The sequence below is a fragment of the Trichosurus vulpecula genome, chromosome 2 (genome assembly GCF_011100635.1).
Source record: "Trichosurus vulpecula isolate mTriVul1 chromosome 2, mTriVul1.pri, whole genome shotgun sequence".
NCBI classification, from domain to species: domain Eukaryota; kingdom Metazoa; phylum Chordata; class Mammalia; order Diprotodontia; family Phalangeridae; genus Trichosurus; species Trichosurus vulpecula.
The window spans coordinates 50,411,509-50,431,656 of record NC_050574.1 but is presented as its reverse complement, the minus strand read 5'-3'; the positions used below and the strand labels follow the sequence as shown (position 1 = coordinate 50,431,656).

The following is a 20,148-nucleotide window of genomic DNA, read 5'->3' as shown; positions in this document are numbered from 1 at the left end:
ACCAGACCTTAATTATCTAGTAGCAACTGTGCTTGATCTCAAGGGCTGTGTCCCTTGTAGCCCCCAAAGAAGGCAGCCCTGAAGGAGCTACTGCTCAAAACTATTCTTCCACAACATTCTTTCCTGCATCCCCAAATCAGAGATCCATTGCAAGGGAATAAAAGGAGCCCCAGATCTAGAACCCTAAAATATAGCAACAATCCCTCCAGTCCCTAATATTATAACTGTAGAAGATGCTTTCCTCAAGGACCAAGTTTTTCCCATGGCCAAACACTCATTACACATCAATCTATCCTGATAGAGGGAAGCCCTTTCAATTGCCCTTTCCCTTTCCTTAAAGAATCACATATCTTCCTGCTTCTTGGTATTCCTTGTTGGTCAAGCACTGGGAGTAGAAGGTTGATAGGCAGGACAAGATGGATCCTCCTACCCATGAGAGGTAGATCCTATTTGGCCTGGACACAACCTGAGATGGGAACCAGTGAGGTCTGGTGATATTCAGCTCGCAGAGAAGGCGTTCTGGGAAGCCAGAGAAGATGGTATTGCCCCCAGAAAGGACCACATGAGAGAAGAGGATCGCCTGCTCCTCTGAATTACACTTCATGATTGTATCAACAACTTCAGAGCTTAGGTCCAAATTTGGCAGATCATGTTGGGAGGTCGAGAAGAACATATCAGGATAGGTACGCAGTTCCTTGGGTAGGGTGATGACCTTCCCATCGGGGAGGGCAACCACTCCAGGAGAATTGGAAATCGAGTCAATGCCAGGTCCTTTCTGATTAGGATGTTTGCTTACATAGCATAACCTCTCCTTAACTAAGTCCATATCAAACCGTTGGGATATGCTGGCCATATTCATCTCTACATTAAATAGAGCCTTGTATAGTAATGAGCTGACATCTTGCCCAGCCATCTCAAAAATCTTGTTAGAAAAAAACTTGACTCTGCCACTGCAAACAGGTGTGAGGGAGGTGACACCAGCTCCAGAGTGTAAGACCAACCCAGTCAAAAAGCCAGAGCCAAAAAGACAAAGCTCAGGGTGGTTGCCAATATACAGAGATGGAACACAAAAAGTCTCCATCATCACCTGGAGAAAGAAAAATCAACACCAGTCATGAGTCTGAGAAAGGCCTGAGCATCCCCCCACCCAGTAGACTAGGAGCTCCCTGATGGCAGGGCTCTTAGGGGATTTTGTCTTTCTTTGTACCATCAGCTCTTAATAGGGTGCCTGTCACATCCTAAATTCCTAATAAATGCTTGTTTGACCAATGACCTGACTGCCATCCCTGAGAACCCACGCCACAGGATGGAATTCAAAGGTTCAAGCCACTCACTGAAAGAAGTATTGCCAGATAGGTTCCCCTACTCTTGACTGAAGGGAAATCACTTCCTTGGCTTTAATTGTCTTTCCAGTCCAATCTTATTTTACCCTTATGTCCTTGCCTTCCCTGTCAAACTGGTCAGTTTAGTGTTTCCCCAAGGTGACGTCCCAACCTTTCTGCCTTTGTACAAGCTACTGTCTCCTTGCCTGGAATTTGTTCCCTCCCTTTCTTGAAGTTTCAAGTCTCCTTTGAGGATCAACTCTAATGCCAACTTCTAACGAGACCTTTCCTGATCCTCCAAGCTGTTGTGCTATCACTAAGAAATTGCTATATATTCATTTTGGATCTACTCATTACAGATATGTGTATGTTTACACATATGGATAAATATGTACACATATACAGACATATCTTGTCTATATTGTTATATATGTGTAACATACAGGATGATCCAAAAATCTTAGGGTAATTTTAGGCACACACACACATTGTGTTCACGTGTACATACACATGTGTACATGTGTATACTAAGACTCTGGAGACACTATACACATACACATATATGCATCGAGCAGGGAGCAAGCCTTAGACTAACCATCTGGAACCTTACCCCTAGAGATAAGGGACCCAGCAGGAATGCTGTCATCATTTGAAAAACCCATCTGTGGGACCTCTGGGGCTGCTCCTCTCCTGATAAGCCCCTGTGAGAGATTAAAACTCCCAAGTTCCAACAGCACAGCAATGCTCTCTACCTGGAAGGGGCCCAATGCTGATGGTACATAGGAAGAAGGTCCCTTGTGACTTGGTGGAAATAAGTGCTCTCTTTCCTGCTATGTAGACCACCACCCCATCCCCTATCCTTGATTACTGCTTATGTAAGTCCATATGTGTACCTTGCTAAGCCACTGGATGGGACTGTCCAATCTATCTCTTCCCTATAACTCCCCTTGCAAGGCTAACAAATCATTGTAGTGGTCAGCACTTCCAGGGGTCTCTCCTTCTTTGCAGGATCTGATTCCACTGGCAAATTTAGCCAGCACACACATATATGTTTTATATATGTATATACGTATATATATGCATGCCTACAAGTATGTGTATGTATATATTCAGTGTGTATATTTCTTCCCCATCCAAGCTCGAAAGAATGGAAGCTCCTTGAGGATGAAGACTCACTGTCTTTGCATCTCTAATCCCTAGACCAATGCCTAGTACCTACTAGGTATTTAGTAAAACTTTTAAAATTGGAGTTAAGAGTCCTGTACTTACAGTCAAAGAATCTGGGTTCAATTCCCAACTTTAACATTTACTAATTATATGTGATCAAAGAGACATTGTTTGTCTTCTCTCAACATGCATTTCTTTATCTATAAAATGGGAATAAATTTTTGCACAATGTACATCAGACTTTTTTGCAAAGGACTCCCTCTCCCTCACACATGCACACAAGAGATAAGGAAATGTGAGTTCTTGTTGACTCTCCTCTCTTCCTGGACAGTTTTGTCTCTCTGGGTTTTCATGAAGCTTCTCTCTGATGAGTCCCTTTTTACTCAATAGACCACCCCTTAGTCTCCTTTCCTGGATCATCATCTATATCATATCCCCTAACTGTGAGTGTTGTCCAAGGTCCTGTCCTTGGCCTCCTTCTCTTCTTTCTCTATATTCTCTAACTTGGTGACTTCATCAGTTCCCATGAGTTTAATGATCATTTCCATGATTCCCAGATGTATATATCCAGCCCCAGTCTCTCTCCTGAGCTCAAACCCTTCTTGAACAATTCAAACAGGATGACCCAGACATACCTGAAATACAACCTGTCTCAAACAAAGCTCATTATCTTTTCTCCAAGATCCTCCCTTCTACCAAACTTCCCTCTTTCTGTCAAGGATATCACTATTCTTAAAGCATCCCAAATTTGTAATCTTAGCATCATTCTTACCTCCTCATTCTCTTTCACCCTGTATATCCAATGAGTTGCCTAATCTTATCATATGGACTTCCATAACATCTCTCAGTTACATGGCCACAATCAGGCCCTCATCATCTCTCCCTTGGACTATTTCGATAGTCTCCTGATTGGTCTCCTTGCCTCAAATCTCTCTCCAGTCTAATCCACTCAGCTACCAAAGAGATTTTCCTTAAACCCAGATCTGACCATATCACTCCCTTAGACAATATGCTTCAGTGACTCCCTTTTGTCTGTATTGGGAGCTTTAGACTCAATCTATCTTTCCAACCTCACTATCGATTATTCCCCTCCCCTGCACTCTAGGGTCCAGTTACCCTCATCTTTTCTTTGTTCCTCATAGAACACTATCTCCAGTCTCCAAGCCTTTGCACTGACTGTGCTCCATGCTTGGAATGTCCTCCATCCTTTGCTCTACCTCAAAAAATCTCCATCTTCATTTGAGATTCAGCTCATACACCATCTTCTCCAAGAAACTTTCTCTGATTCCTTCTCCCTGCCCAAATGTTAAGGCCTCTCTTTCTATCTACCTTATCTTTATTCTGTACATACTACTTATTTGTGCATGTCTCCCCGAAGAGAATATAAGCTCCCAAAAAACCCAAATTGTCATCTGTCCTTTGTATTTCCATTCCCTAGTGCAGCCCTCATATACAATTGCTTTCTGACTGATGGGCAAACAACTTCATCAATGGTTAGAGATATTTATCCAGGAATCAAATATGGAAATATTTTCTATCTATACTAACTTAAAAATAATTTAGGGTAACGTTATTGACTAAGACCTGGGAAAGATGTTAGAGATGTTACGGAAAGCCTCATTTTACAGGTGAGGGAACTAAATGCAGAGAGGTGAAGAGCCATAAAGGTAGCAAGTCACCAAAGTGGGGATGGGGAAAGGATTTCAGTCCAGGTCCTCTGACCTCCAAAAGAGATAGAAGATGGATTTCCCATCAAAGAAAGACACATTAGGATTATTTGCGTTCCTATCCTCCAAAGGGCTTTCCCAAACTAGCTCTGAGGGTCCTGCTTACAACACCACACTCAATGACAATCCTCTTCAGTATGTCAGAGACAATAGAGATGTGGCAAAGGTGCTGTAGGGCAGCAGACCAAGTTCTATGCCTGAGTTCAAACTCCACTTCTGACACCAACCAGCTGAGTGACCCTCAACAAGCCGTTTGATTCTAATGGAGTTGGTCTGAGACAGGCAGAAATTATATACAAAGAAACAAATAGGCTGGGATCTGCATTAAAGGGAATGCCATACTAACAAAATATCAGACCCTTCCTGTATTCAAGGTACCAGAGGAGAAAATAAGAGGGGATAGTAAAGAGCTCCATTGGTCTGACTTACTCATTGTTGAGAGGAAGAAACAGGCCTAGACAAAGTGATCTAAGTGGTCCCTCCCTTCCTCCAGTGGCCAACTTAGGTGCTATCCTGACCCAGGAAACTTTGCCTGACTATCCTCCTCTGCTTCATCTTCATTATCTCCCCTAGGCCTGCCAAGCTGTTGTCAAATCAGTCATAGCCCTTTCCTAGACCTGCCTTCACACCTCACTCCTTGCAGTTATTTCTGTAGAGGTCTTTCCACCCATTCCATTGTAAGTTCCCTGAGAAAAGGGCCTGGTTGCCTCTATGGTAGTAGCTACGATGCTGGGCATAGCATAGACTCTTCATGTTTACTAAATAATGGAAATGAAAAGGTTATGAGACTCTGATGCTTTCAAAGGAACAAGTTCATACCCAAAGTCATAACAAGGGAACACACCTTCCTCCTCTCAGGGTGAGGGACTAGGAGGTTGAATATGGTATCTGCCACCAGACACTGTGTCAATGAGTTTTGTCTAAATGTTTTTCACTGTTAAAAAGAGTTCAAAGAGGAGGCTGTAATGAAAAGGAAATGAGTAGTAGAAAAATAAGAGACAGTGAAATGTGTTCGTTGAATTAACTTATTCCTGCTCTCCACCAGAAACTTTCAAGCCTCTTCAATCCACTTGATTGTCAGCCTCATCTTTTCCATCCTGGCTCATCTTATCCTTACTCAATAATGTTGCTTTCTTGGCTCCTGCTCTCAGCATTCAAAGGGCAGCTGCCTCTGGGCATCTTAAGATGTCAGAGGAAAGAAGCCCCATACTGTGTATTTCCTAAGGTCATTTCTGACTAGGGGCCTACACACAGCATTGGGAAGACAATGTTTTAGCTATAGGGCTAAAATAGCAACCCTCAGGGATGCAAAAAAAGAAGGGGAATGGGAATCATATGAGGAAGATACTTTCTTACCTCCATCAATTTCTGCCGATCCCTCAAGGGATTCGATAGAATTCCCGTTAGCAGCACATGATGGTTCTCAGCCTTGACCCCAAGAAGATCATAGCTATGGTTCAAAATACTCTCCATGGCATCCCAGTTCATGATCTGGCCTCGTTGGATAGGAAACTCAGTAGGTAGTTGCCTGAGTAGGTGCATGTTACTAAGACCAAGAATTTTCCTTTTCTTGGGATTACTTGGTCCTGGGTCCTCAGGGTAGGCCTGGAACCCGATGACTGTAGGAATTGCCACTGTTGGGTGGTTTCTTCCTGCTAGACCAGCTCTGCACAAGTCACTGCCAATGTCAATGACTACAGAACCCTCCTCCATCAGGAAGACAAAGGCAGAGTCAATGAGGGAAGAGGAAGGTGTCTGTGGGAGCAGGTACGGTGGGTGCAACCTGGAGCTTTGAAGGATAACAAACAGAAGAGAAAGTTCTGAACCCTCAGCAAATAGGAACCACTTGGAGTTTAGGAAAACATCAGAATTGGACATGGAAGGAGGAGGGAAGATCTTTCCCCAATACATCCAAAGACACCTTTAGCAATTTCACATGAAGCCTGCTGGGATAGAACACTGGACTTGGGAGCCAGTATATTTAGGATGGAATTCTGCTTCTGCTATTTCCATCCATGTGAACTTGGACATATCTCTTACCTTCTCTGGGCCTGCTTTCTCCTCCAGAAGAAATAGTGGGTTCCATCAGAGGCTCTAAGAAACCTTCCCCCACTGATATCCTATGCTTCTCTTTTAGAGAATAACTAACTTGACTAGATGTGTTGCCATGTTACCAGCCTACTGAGCAGTCCTCCCTAAAGTGGCAGCCCCCTTTTTAAAGATAAGGAAATGGTTAGGAAATCAATTTAGCAAGCCAGTTCCAGGTACCAACTTCCTCTAGGATCATGGTGTCACATAGGTGTGAGGAAATGAGGAAAAGAAAAGGACAGCATCAAAACCACTGGTCTAGGTGGGAAGTGATTTGTATCAATGATCATCCACAAAAGCCTGTTGTCTTCTACATATGGCATCTAATGTATGCACATCCAACATACACAGATACATCTTGGGAACCAAGTGCATCTATAAGGTCCTCAAACATAGAACTTCAATCTGCTTGGCACATCACAATAATGGTTTCTGCCTTCTCACATTTCTTTGTATTTAGCAGCAGATTCCAACCACTGGTATAACCAGATCAAACCTGGCAACTAGAATGTTAATGATTGTGAGAAAGCTAAGACCCTGGGAAGAAAGTCATTTGGCTCTGGCCACAGAGAAGTTGGTTCAATAGTGGCCTTCTCGGTTTCCTAATTCTCAGGACAAAGATTTGTCCATCACAGCTTTCTCAAGATCATGCCCGTTAGCTTAAGCTCACATTCAACCTAGAGACCAGCTAGTTGACACACTATTTAATAATAATATTGATGATGGTGATATAATATAATATAATAACAACATGTGCCAGATACTGTGCTATGTACTTCACAAATGTATCATTTTATCCTCACAACAATCCTGGGACATACATGCTATTATTCCTGCTTTATAGTTAAGGAAACTGAGGCAAGCAGAGGCTAACTGACTTGTCCTGAATCACATAGTAACTAAAACTGGATTTGAACTCAGGTCAACTCAAGGCCTAGCCTTTATTGACTGTGACACCTAGCTGCATTCTCCATCAATGAAGTTCTTGCTGCTACAGAACAATTCTGAGCAGAGGTATGCTGGAGCCAGCTCATGCCTACCTACACAAGGGCTGGTGGTTAAGTTTTCAATGTGAACATTTCTACTGTGGAATCAGCAAATACTTTCACATGAGGGCTTGATTTTTTTTGTTGTGTTCATTAGCTAGGCTTAAGAAAGTAATAGAGAAAATTGTAATAATGCAGATTAAACATAAGTGTATTGTGCATACATTTTTTCTGAGAGTCAGATGTTACTCATTTACCTGCACATCCCTGGCTCCAGGGGTCAGGAATATTGCTTTTATACCAAGTAAAAATCAAGCTGTTTGTACTCTCAATTCTTCTAGTTCAAGACCCTAGAAGCCCAAAATAAGCCTAAACCCTCTTCCATATGAGGGCTCATCACATTAATTATGTCCCTTCCTAAGCCTTCCCCCTTCTCTACCTTAATCATCCCTAGATCCTCCTAGAGAGCAGGATCTGCCTTACTATCCTATTTGTTTCTCTAAAATTTGCCACAGCACACTGCACATAGCAAACACTTAATGCTTCATTCATTCATTCATTCCATGGCTGAGCTGCAAGTTCCAGGGAACTAAGAAAGCCTAGAATTAGAGACACAGGGGATCAGAGGCTGGGAAATAATCCTAGTTCCCCAGGCATGGGTGAGGAACCTTGGCCTTCCATAAAACCATGGGATGTGCACATGTACCTGAGGCATGCCCACTATATTATACCATGATGGGATGCTTCCTAGCACCAGATATTTACTCCCTGATCTTGAATATAGGAAACTAGGCCCAGGGAGGGGAAGAATGAGGGAAGGGCAACTGAGGAAACCTGATAAAGTACCCTCAAGCCTATTCTCCTGGGTGAACATCTCCAAACCCCACTGAATGGCCTAAGGGGTTTCTGCTCAGAGAGAGGTTTTACCAGATGACTACTTAGATGTTTCCAGCCCTGCTTTTCTCTGTGAAGAATGCTCATTCATCTCAATCTGAGCAGCTTTCACCTGATGGAGAGGAAGTCCTCCAGTCCTGATGAAATCCTTTCCCTTACAGGACAACTCCAGGGGTCAGAAATATTTTCCTTATATCAAGATGAAGTCAAGAAATCTATACACTCATTTCTTCTAGCCCAGCATACTGAAGACTATGAACGAGCTTAATCCCACTCCTATATGTCTTCAAATTAATTATGTCCTTCCCTAAGCTTTTCCTTCCCTAGAATAATCATTTTCAGTTCCATCAACAGATCTTTGTATTGCATGGCCCTCAAATGCTGGGTTCAAATCTATCCTCAATACTCAAGCTGTGGCACTACTGGTAAATGATTGGAATTTCAGTTTCCCTGTTTATAAAGAGATAAGAATACTTGTAGCATCTTCCCCACAAGGTTGAGGGGAAGCTCAATTGGGCAAGCAATCGAAATGCTTTCTTTCAAGACTTTAACGCATGACACAAGTCACAGCTACTAGTGTTCTCCAGGTTGCCTTCCTCTGGGTCCAGTCTTAAGCTGGTCAGCCTCCTGCGTAAAGTGTGGTGCCCAATCTAGGCAATCTCCCAGATATCACCTGAAGGGGACAACAGGAGGAGGGAAGGGATTGCCCTCTTGATCCCCATCTCTAGAAGAGAATCTAGGATTCTTGGACTCTCATACCTGATGGTCTGCTCTCTTCTTCTTCAACTGAAATTTCACCAGGCTGGCATCCCTCCCTTGCCCTGCCACCAACACAGACTCCCCCTTCTCCCAGGTAGCATTTTGTACCTGTTTCCTACCTTCCCCCATCACCACTTGAGCCACCATAACAATGCTTCCACTTTTATTGAGTTTCCATGTACAGTTAAAAGAAGACATTTCAAAGCTAGATAGCTCCCCCTCAAGGGCTAGGCAAAAGTTGCATGACACTGCTGATCCCACAGCACCAGGGATGGGCTGCAGAACCCTCAGGATCCTCTCAGGCAACAAGAGGTGTACACTGTAACCCCTTGGCTATAGACGTAATGATGTTGCTCCCTATTCCTTCAACTTATACACACACACACACACACACACACACACACACACACACACACACCCCATCCCAGAGCACTCTCTTGTGTTCTTGTGGAGTTGGGAAATTGAGCATCTGAAAAGGGCGGAATACTTACATATCTATCCTCTGAGGGGATTCAAGAAAAGGAGTGGAGGATAACCAAGTTTCAGGATAGGGTTGAGGTTCTCTAAAGAGCCCAACCACCCTGAAACTTCCAAGTAATGGGAAAATCATTCCCTTTCCACCCTCATATCTTTACCAAAAAGTGTACCAGCCTCATTTTGGGGAAGAAACAAGACTTTGCCCCTCCCCAAGAAAGCATCCATTAAGGGTGAGGGCATGGGATTTCTCATGCTCTAACCTCTTCATAGCACTTCACAGTGAATTTTCCAGATGGACTAAACCTTTAAATCTCACAGATGTTGGATTTTAATCCCGCTTTCCCAACCAACACTTAAGAAACATCTCTTCCTGAATTTCTAAATCAAATCCCACTATCAGCCAAAATTTCAGATCATAACCAGAGCCAGCAGGGGGAAAAAAGGTAAAAAGAAAACCCTAGGGATGGAACCCTAGAGTCAATCTGAGAGCCAAAAGTTATCCCCAGGAAATGATGTTTCCTTCAGGAGCCAAGTGCTGTCTATACCGCAGAAGTCACTATGCCTCAAATGGTCCTTCTTGTGGAAATCTTGGTGAAGAAGTACACTATTGGAGTGCAGCAGCCCCTGCCTCATTGTATTTTTCTCTGGTTATGCAGTAGGACTTGAAGGTTGACAGGCAAGCCAACATGGAGCCCCCCATCCAGGGGAGGTCGATCCGATTGGGCTGGGATATCACATCACTTGGCCAAAAGCCACGTCTAGTTCTACACAATTCCCAGAAAAGGCGCTCTGGGAAGCCATCAAAGAGGGTGCTGCCCCCACAAAGAACCACATGAGAAAGGATGGATTTGAAATTCCAACCACATGATAAGGCTGAAGTAATAATTTTATCACTCAATTTTCCTTCTGGGAAACCAAATTTGGAAGGCTTGAAGAGGACATCAGGGTAAGAAAGATGTTTTTCAGTAAGATGGACAACTATCCCATTAGGCAGGACAGAGGTCCTCCCTTGTGCAGAGGTCACATCACTAGAAAATTCCTTCTCATCATCGATTTTGCTCACATAACATAACTTCTCTTTGAGGTCTTCCATGGCTTCCCTCATGATGAAGAGATTCGAGTCTGGAATTCTGAACAGAGACTTGTATAATAATGAGCTGATATCTAGCCCACCAAGCTCATAAACTTCTGCGCAGTTCGAGATCATCTGGCCTCCTAAGATGGGTGCAATGTGGGTGAGGCCAGCCCCACAGTTCACTACCATACCAGTCAAGAAGCCAGAGCCAAACAAAGCAAGTTCTGCCTGGTTGCCAATGTGCAGAGATGGAACATTGAAGGTCTCCATCATGACCTAGGGAAGACAACAGGGAGGGGGGAAGACAAAAAATACCATGGGTCTTTCCAGAAAGGACTGGGTATATTACTAGAGATTGTACAATAGAAGACAGTCCAAGGGCTTAACCCCCGAAAGATGACCTGCAGGGGGCAAGGAGTTACCTGTTGAGTGTCTCCAACCCATCTTCCTAAATGATTTCCTAATACACCTTTCCCACCCCTTACTCACTTTGGGTTCAGACCAAAGTGGCCTATTTAGTGTTCCCTGTACATGGCTTTTACTCCTGCCTTCTTGTATCATACTGACTCTCCCCACTCCCACCCCCACCAACCTGGGTCATCTTCTCCTCTCCCCTCCAGGAATGCCTGGAGCTTGCTTGGAGGCTCAGCACAAGTGCTACCCCTTAACAAGAAACCATTGCCCATCCTTCTAGTTCTCAGCCCTTGCTCCAGTCCTGATCCCCCCTTTCCTTACCAAAAAATTAATTATTAATCATGGTGTATACATTTGTTTCTATGTACATATTGTTTCCAACCCAGGAGAATGTAAGCTCCTTAAATGTAGGGACCATCTGACTCCTGTTGCTGTGTCCCCATCACCTAGCATAGTGCCTGGCGTACAGTAGGTGCTTAATCTATGCTTATTAACCTGAAGAACACTAGACTGGGAGTCAAGAGAATTTGTATACAAATCTAAGGCTGTGCTTGTTTACTGTGTCACTTAGGACAGATTATTTATCTTCTCTCAGCCTCAGCTTCTTTGTCTTTAAAAATGGGGATAAACTCTATCCCAATCTACCTCATGGGCATGTTGTTTGCAAAACACTTTCCTCACGTTAGCTCCTACTCATATGCTGCTGAACAGGACTGGAGGAAGTCACATTGACTATGCCAATCTCAACAACCAAAAGTATCTAATCTCAACTAAGCCCCCACTCTATGAAGGCAAACATTGTATTACTCCCGAATTGATTCCCTATATCACTCTCCATAGCAGCTGTTCGAAACCTTTTTGTCTTTTCTCCAGCCTCCACTTTCTTAGCCAAGGATACCAACTCATGTCCCACTGAAAAAAATTGAGATCATATGCCAAGAGCTCCCCTTTCTCCCTTCTTCTGTCTCTTGCCATTCAGATGTCATCGTCCACTGTCTCCTCCTTCAATCCTGTCTCCCAAGAGGCAGTGACCCTTCACGTTTCCAAGCCAATATCTCTCTATGTGCCCTCAATCACGCCCCCTCTCACTTTGTCCCCACTATCCCCCCTAGCATCCTCCTATTTTCATCATCTCCCTACCTGTTGGTCCCTTCCCAGATGCCTAGAAATATGCTCATCTCTCTCTATCCTTAAAAAAAACTCACTTAAACCTACCACCCCCATAGTTATATTCCTTTATTTTTGAACCAGCCCTTCATGGCTGAAATCCCTGATAATCTTATATACAAGTGATACCTCCATTTCCCTCTCTTCTGAACCTTCTGTACTCTGGCTTACTATTCAACTGAAATGACTCTTTCCAAATTAAAAATTATTTCTTCAATGCCAAGACCTAATGTACCTTTCTTCATCCTGGTTCTCTTTGGCCTCTATGCCACCTTTGATATTATTGATACTGTCTCCTTCTGAATACTCGGACCTCTGTAGGCTTTTTGACACTGTTCTTTCCTGAGCTCTCCTCTTCCTTTTCCTCCTCTTCTTTTCCCTCCTCTTTTTCTTCTAACTCTATACTATCTCTCTTGGTGATCTCCTCTTTTGTTATCATCTCTGTGAAGATAATCACCAGTTCTATGTATCCAGGCTTAACCTCTCTTCTGAGCTCCAGTCTTGCATCACCAATTGCCTTTTGGACATTTTGAGTAACATCCCAGTCCCCTAGACATCCCATCCCTAGACTCTATCCTCAACTCCTCCCCACCACCTCTGTTGTGTATTCTGTTGCCAAATCTTGCCATTTCTATGTTTACAGCCTCACCTGTGCCTCTTTCTCTCTTTGACCTTGCCACTGTCCTGAGGCAGACCTTCATTTCCTCATGCCTGGACTATGGCAATGGCCTTCTGACTGGTTTTGCTACCTCAAGTCTCTCCCCACTCTAGTCCATCCACCACTCACGTGCTAGAACAATCAGGTCCTGCCATATCACTCCTCTCTTCAATAAACTCTAGCTATTCCCATTACCTCCTAGATCAAATATCAAATCCACTGTTTGCCATTTGAAGCCCTTCACAAACTAGCTTCTTCCTGCCTTCCCAGCATTATACTTTATTCCCCTCTGCACACTTTGTAGTCCAGTAACATTGGCTTCCTTACTACTCCTCACACACAACTCCCCATCTTCTGACTCCACAAAGTTGCTCTGGCTATTCTCCAAGGCTGGAAGGTTCCCCTTCCTCAGCTTCAACTCCTAGCTTGTCCATTCTCCTTCAAAATAGCCCCAGTCCCACTTTGTGCAAGAGACTGGTCTTCCCAACTGCTGATGTCTTCCTTTTTCAGGCTACCTTAACGTAATCTGCATAAATCTTATATGTATCCAGATACCAACATATTATCTCCCCAATAAAATGTATGCTCCTTGAGAGTGGTGACAGCTTCCCCCTCCCTTTCCTTGTACGCTCAGCCCTTAGCCCACTGTCTGGCATGTGGTAAATATTTCATAAATGTTTGTTGATGGACCAACTCACTTAAATGTGCTATAGGATCCTAGAAGCATACATTCAGAGCTAAGAGAAATTTAAGATTCCATTTAGTCCAGCCCCCTCGTATTACAAATGAGGCTATTGAAGTTCAGAAAGGTGAACTCGTCTAAGGTCACCCAGGTATTAAGTGAGATGTGAGGGATTAGAGCCTAGGTCCTCAGACTCCAAACCCAGTATTTTTCTGCCCTATCACATTGCCTCCAGATATGAGGACTTTTATTTGAAGGCATTTGCCAGCAACCAATAGCAGTACCTAGTCAGGTCCTAAAGTTTTCTAATGTTTTCAGTTCCTACCACCTCCAGAGCTGAACAGAGGCAGAATTTTCATGTTTTCTGAATAATGGAAATGATAACAATGAAAAAGTCATTGGATTCTGACAATTTCAAAGGAACAACCTCAGACCCAGAGTCATAAGGGAACATATCTACTTCTTCTCAGTTAGACAGGATGGGAGACTAGAGGTGTGGAATATGGTATTATATATCCCATCAGGCATTGTTACTGGGTCAGTTGGTTTTACTTAAATTCTTTTCCATTTATAAGAGAAAGGGTTCAAAACAAAACACAGTGAAAGTTTGCTGAACTGATTTGTTCCTGCTCCATGACTAAAACCCTCAGTGTCTTCTCTCCACTCAAAAGTCTTCCTCCTCTTTTCATATGCCTTCATTCTGACTCCTCATCTTCCCATCCAATGACTTTGCTTTCTTAGACCCTCCACTCAGCATCCCAAGGGTGTTGCCCCTGCATAGGATGGCAGAGGAAAGAGCCCCCATGCTGCTTTCTTCTAAAGGTTATCTCTGACTAGGATCCTAGTCATAGCACTGGAAGGATGTTATTTTTTAGCTACAGGGTTAAAGCAGCCACCTAAAGCAGCAATGCAGGAAAAGAAGGAGAAAGGGGAGGATGGCATGTGAGGAGGACATTTTCTTACCTCGGTGATCTTCTGCCTGCCATGGTTGTCACTCGGTAGGAGTCCTGTTATCAGTAGAGAATGGTCTTTAGTTGTATTGTTAAGCTCACTAAAGATGTAGTGCCACATAAACTCCATGGCATCCCAGTTGGTGATGGTACCCCGGTTGATGATAAATTCTGTAGGCAGTTCCTTAATAATTGGCAACTTGTTGGAGCCTATTAGTACTTTCTTCTGAATAGAGCTTGATCCTGGTCTTGAGTTTTCTGGGGAGGTTAAGTATCCAACAACTGAGGGGACTCTAATTGGGGGAAAGTTTCCCCCAGCCCAGCCAGCTTTACAATAGGCACTGCCAATGTCCACAACCAAACAAGGCTTTTCCATCAGGAGAATGGACGTGCAGCCAATGAGGGAAGAGGAGGGCGTCTTTGGGGGCAGGTAGAATGAATGTGATCTGGAGCTATGAAGAGTGACAAACAGAAATATCTAAGCAGTCAGGAACAGTTTGGAGCTGAGGAAAACATAAGGACGAAAATAGAAGGGAAGATGGGACAGTGAGGCAATTTCCCAAATGCTAATACTTTTAGTGATTTTTTCTGTAACCTGTTGGAACTGAGGAAGTCCCCCAGCAATAAAAAAGGCATTTTTTCTGTAGGATAGAACTAATCATAAGGGAGCTTTCCTGTTATAAGACCAGGGAAAAAAACAAATGCCTCTATTACATGAGGGTCTGTGAAACTAATCAGGCCCTTTTCCCTCTTCTCTAGCCTAATCATCTACAGCTCCTCCTAGAGGGCAGGATCTGCCTTACGATCCTATTTGTATCTCTTAACACTTGCCACAGCACATTACACATAGAAAACACTTAATGAATGCTTCATTCATTCATTCATTCATTCATTCATTCCATTGCTTAGCTGTGAATTCCAGGAAACTGAAAAAGCCTAGAATTAGACACACAGGGGATCAGATGTGAGGAAATAATCCTAGTTCTCCAGGCATGAGTGAGGAACCTTGGCCCTTCATAAAATCATGTGCTGAGGGCTTCTCATGATATTATACCATGATGGAATGCTTCCTAGAATCTGTTTCCCTGTTTATAAAAAGGTGTTAAGACTACTTGTAGTATCTTCCCCAGAAGGTTGATGGGGAGCTCAAATGAGCAAGCAATCAAAGTGCTTTCTTTCAAGACTTTAATGCATCATACAAGTGACAGTTACTAGTGTTCTCCAGGTTGCCCTTCTCTGGGTCCAGTCTGAAGTTGGTCAGCCTCCTGTGTAAAGTGCAGTGCCCGGTACCAAGCAGTCTCCCAGATGTCATCTAGAGGAGACAACAGGATTGCTTCTGAGCCCAGTGATAAATTGGAAGAGGGAAGGGATTACCCTATTGACACCCATCCCTAGAGGAGAATCAGGATTCTTAGATGGTCTGATATCTCTTGTCCTTCATGTGAAATTTTGCCAGACTGGCATCCTTCCCTTCCCTACCCCTGCCACCATCACAGACTCCCCCTTCTCTCAGGTAGCATTTTGTGCCTGTTCCCTACCTTCCATCACCGTTTGAGCCACCATAATAATGCTTCCACTTTTATTGGGTTTCCATGTACAGTTAAAAGAAGGCATTTCAAAACTGGACAGCTCCCCCTTGAGGGCTAGGCAAAAGCTGTGTGCATGACACTGCTGATCCCACAGCACAAAGGATGGGCTGCAGAAGCCTCACAATCCCCCTAAGCAACAAGAGACATATACTGTAACCCTCTGGCTATGGATGTACTGATGTTCCTCCCCATCCCTCCAACACATATGCACAGGCCTGCACGCAAGCACACACAAACACACACACACACACACACACACACCATATTGAAGGACATGCCCTCCCCTTTTCCCTCAGGTCAATCACAGTTTGTCAGGCTGAGGAACTGAAAAGTGTCTGAAAAGGGCTAGTTTTGCCTGAGGAGGGCCGAGTACCAACAAGTCTATTCCCTGAGGGGATTCAGGAAAAAAAGGGATGAAGGCAGATTTATTCCCCAAGATAAATTCCCCCTCAGGAAGAGGCCCGAATTCTCCAATTTTATCTTCCAGGTGATAAAAGTATTCATTTTCTCTCTATATCCTCCAGTTACCAAAAAAATGTAGCAGCCCCATCTTCACAGCAGACAAGAAGTACCTTCCCCACCCCCACTCTGAAAACAAGCATCTCTGCAAGGTGAGGAATGGGCACTCTTTTACCCTGCCCCCTACATAGCATTCCAAAATGAACTTTCCAGAGAGGATGTGACCTGTCAGAAGAGACCAAGCCTTGAAGATTTCACAACTATGTTGGATTTCAATCCTGCTTCCCCAAAAATCTCCTGAGAAAGAGCTCTTCTAAAATGCCTAATTTGGGCCTCATTGGGAGCCAAAATTCTAGGTCACAGCTAGAGTGAGGAATAAAAATTCAAAAGTAAACTTCAGAAGTAGAACTCTAGAACAAAGTAAAGTTATATAACCCTAGGAGAAGATACTGTCCTCAAGAACAAGTATCTTCCACCCTCAGGCAGTCAATATCCATCAATCTGTCCCCTTTGGGAAAATCTGGAAAGAAAAGTCTCTAAATGAGACTTTTTCCTCGTGCCTCATGATATTCATTTCTGGTTATGCAACAGGAACTGAAGGTCGACAGGCGAGACAATATGGCGCCCCCGACCCAGGGGAGGTAAATCCGATTTGGCCTGGATACAACCTCGGTTGAGTACATCAAAGGTTTCATAGTATTTAACTCCCAAAGAAGGCGTTCTGGAAAGCCAGGAAAGAGGGTGCTGCCCCCTGAGAGAACTACACGAGAAAATATGTAGTCTTTGTTTTTGTTAGGACATGACATGGCCGATTTAAGAACCTCAAGGCCTAATTTTATTCCAGGCACACCAAACTGGGAGGGATCGAAGAAGATATCAGGGATGGTACAGTGTTTTTCAGTAAGAGAGACAACTGTTCCATCAGGCAGGACAGAGACCCTCCCTTGTGTAGTGGTCAAGTCATCAGAAGGTTCCTGCTGATCATCGATATTGCTCACATAACATAATTTCTCTTTGAGGCCTTCCATTGCTTCCCTCAGGATCAGGTTATTCGGTTTCATATCCTTGTAAAACAGTTGTTTGTATAATAGTGTGCTGATATCTAGCCCACCAATCTCATGGACTAACATGCTCTTAGGGATAATGTGGCCTCCTAAGATGGGTGCAATGTAGGTGAGACCAGCCCCACAATTTAATACCATACCAGTCAAGAGGCCAGAGCCAAACAAAGCAAGTTCTGCCTGGTTGCCAAAGTGCAGAGATGGGACATTGAAGGTCTCCATCATGACCTAAGGAAGAGAATAGGAAAGGGGGGAGAGAAAAGAAAATACCATGAGTCTTTCAGGAAAGGGCTGAGTATATCACTGGAGTCTATGCCATAGAATAGTGTCTAAGGGCTTATTCCCCTGCCAAAAGTCCCATGAGACAAGATGCCACCACAGACGACTTGGGGGAGCAATTAAATGTTGCGTGGCTCCAACCCACCTTCCTAGAATGATTTCAGGATACACTCTTCCCACCCCTTACTCACTCTGTGTTCTAGCCAATGTGGCCTATGTAATGTTCTTTCATTCCATCTCCTGCCTCCTTGCATCATGTAGGATGTCTCCTCCCCCAAGCCTGGGTCTGCTTCTCCTCTCCCTTCTAGGAACAGGTTCAGCTCAAGTACTTCCCCTTAATAAGAGAGTATGGCCCATCCTTCTAGTTCTGCATCCTTGCTCCAGCCCTGCTCCCTGCCCCCCAACTCCCTACCAAGAAATTATTTGTAATCATTCTGTGTATAGTTTCACTTCTTCTATATATACATTTACACATACATGCATACATATACACATACATATACATGTGTACATGTATGTATGCACATGTATATGTGCGTGCATGCATATTGTTTCTACCCCAGGAGGATGTCAGCTCCTCAAGGGCAGAGAATGATTTCTCTTGTTATGTCCTTATCACATAGCACAGTGTCTGGCATACAGTAGGTGCTTAATTCATGCTTGTTGAATTGAATTAAAGAGACTTGTACTGGGTTAAGAGAATTCAGTTCCAAGCTATACCACTTACTAGCTTTGACATGTGGGACAGAGTTTCTTCATCTCTAAAATAGGAATTAAGCCCTAGCCCAATCTACTTCACAGGCTTGTTGCTTGCAAAGCACTTTGCTTCTCTTGATTGCTACAGGATCATGGAATCAAGGTTTGGGCATTACAGGACACCTTAGAGGTCCTCTAGCCCAACCCCTTCATTTCACAGATAAGGAAATTGAAGGTTAGAGCAACTTTCCCCAGGTCGAGCAGTCTACAAATCGCTAATCGTATATAGGAACCCATGTCCTCTGCCTAGAAATCCTAGCTAACTGTTTAACCTTAGACAAGTAACTTAACTCCTAGGGAATGGGTTGAAGGCACCCAGAGGTTCCAACCTAAATCACAAATGAGTTGGGATCTATGTTGGAGATGGAGCAAGTTCCCCCATTGACAAAATCCCAGGCATTTCTTGTATTCAAGGAACCAGAAAATGTGAAAAAGAGAAAAGATGGGGAAGAGGCAATTAGTCCAATTTCCTCATTGCTCAGAGGAGGGAAATGATCCTTCCTATCACCCAAGATGGTATCCTATGTCATCCTTCTCTTTCTCCAATGCCCAAAACCTATACCACTCACTCACTCCTAAGAATCTTTGCTGGGACATCTTGCTCTACTTCTCCCTTCCTCCCCTTGCAGGTGCTTTCTCCCTCAATTCCCTTATGGCCCTTTCCCCAGATCTACCTCTGCACTTCTTAATCTTTCTTCTGTCATAGCTATTTGTTCACAGGTCTTTTCTCCCTTTACATTGTAAGATCCTTGAGGGCAGGACCTGGTTGTCTCTATGGTAGCATCCACAGTGCTGTACCCAGGGCAGACTCTTTGTGTTTGCTAAATAATGGAAATGATGACGCAAGAAAGGGCCTTAGACTCTGAGGATTTCAAAGGAACCATCTAAAATCCAAAACCATGATAAGGGAACACATCTACCTCATCTCAGAATGAGGGACAAAGGATGTGGAATATAGTGTATGTTATCAGACCCCATCACTTGTTTTTCTTAAATGTTTTTTTTGTTGTGGAATGGTAGGGTTTATGGTAAACTCTTACCTCCAGAATCTTCTGCTTGTAATTCCTATCTTTCCATGGCAATTCTGTGACAAGTACTGAGTGGTTCTTGGTCTTGACCCGGAGGGAATCAAAAATATGGTGCCAAATAGCCTCCATGTCCTCCCAGTTTAGGATTTGGCCTCGGTTAACAGGAAATTCTATAGTAGGCAGTTCCTGGATCACATGCATATTTTCCAAGCCTGTGACTTTCCTTATCTTGAGAAGATTTTCTTTCAGGTCCTCATGGTAGGGCTGATACCCAACAACAGTGGGGATTGCAAGAGTAGGGTAGTTTTTCTCAGCCAAGCCAACTTTGCACCAGGCACTGCCAACGTCAATGACCACAGAAGATGATGCCATCAGGAGGATGAAGGTGGAGCCAACTGGGGAAGAAGAGAACGTCTCTGGGGGAGGACAGAATGGATACAATCTGGAGCTTTGAAGGATGACAAACATAAGAGAAGAATCTGAACTCTCAGCAGTAAGGAACCACTTGGAGCTTAGGAAAAACATAACTAGAAGTAGAAGGAGGGGAGGAGAGATCATCCGCCCCCCAACTCCATCCAAGGATGTTTAGTCATTTTACACAGAGCCTGGA

The 20,148-nt window shown here is 43.8% G+C and overlaps 1 protein-coding gene across 1 annotated transcript in view; it reads right to left on the bottom strand.

The window, feature by feature from the left end:
* Positions 1 to 334: 334 nt before the first annotated feature.
* ACTL8 (actin like 8) overlaps positions 335 to 20,148 on the bottom strand; it is an 86,242-nt gene continuing 66,428 nt past the window's right edge. Inside the window, exons 2-7 of the mRNA XM_036743728.1 lie at positions 19,551 to 19,933; positions 17,619 to 17,703; positions 14,380 to 14,537; positions 10,484 to 10,771; positions 5,573 to 5,971; positions 335 to 1,087 (exon numbers count right to left, since the gene is read on the bottom strand). Of these exons, the coding sequence (XP_036599623.1) occupies positions 335 to 1,087; positions 5,573 to 5,971; positions 10,484 to 10,771; positions 14,380 to 14,537; positions 17,619 to 17,703; positions 19,551 to 19,933 (2,066 nt within the window). The remainder of the gene's footprint in view (positions 1,088 to 5,572; positions 5,972 to 10,483; positions 10,772 to 14,379; positions 14,538 to 17,618; positions 17,704 to 19,550; positions 19,934 to 20,148) is intronic.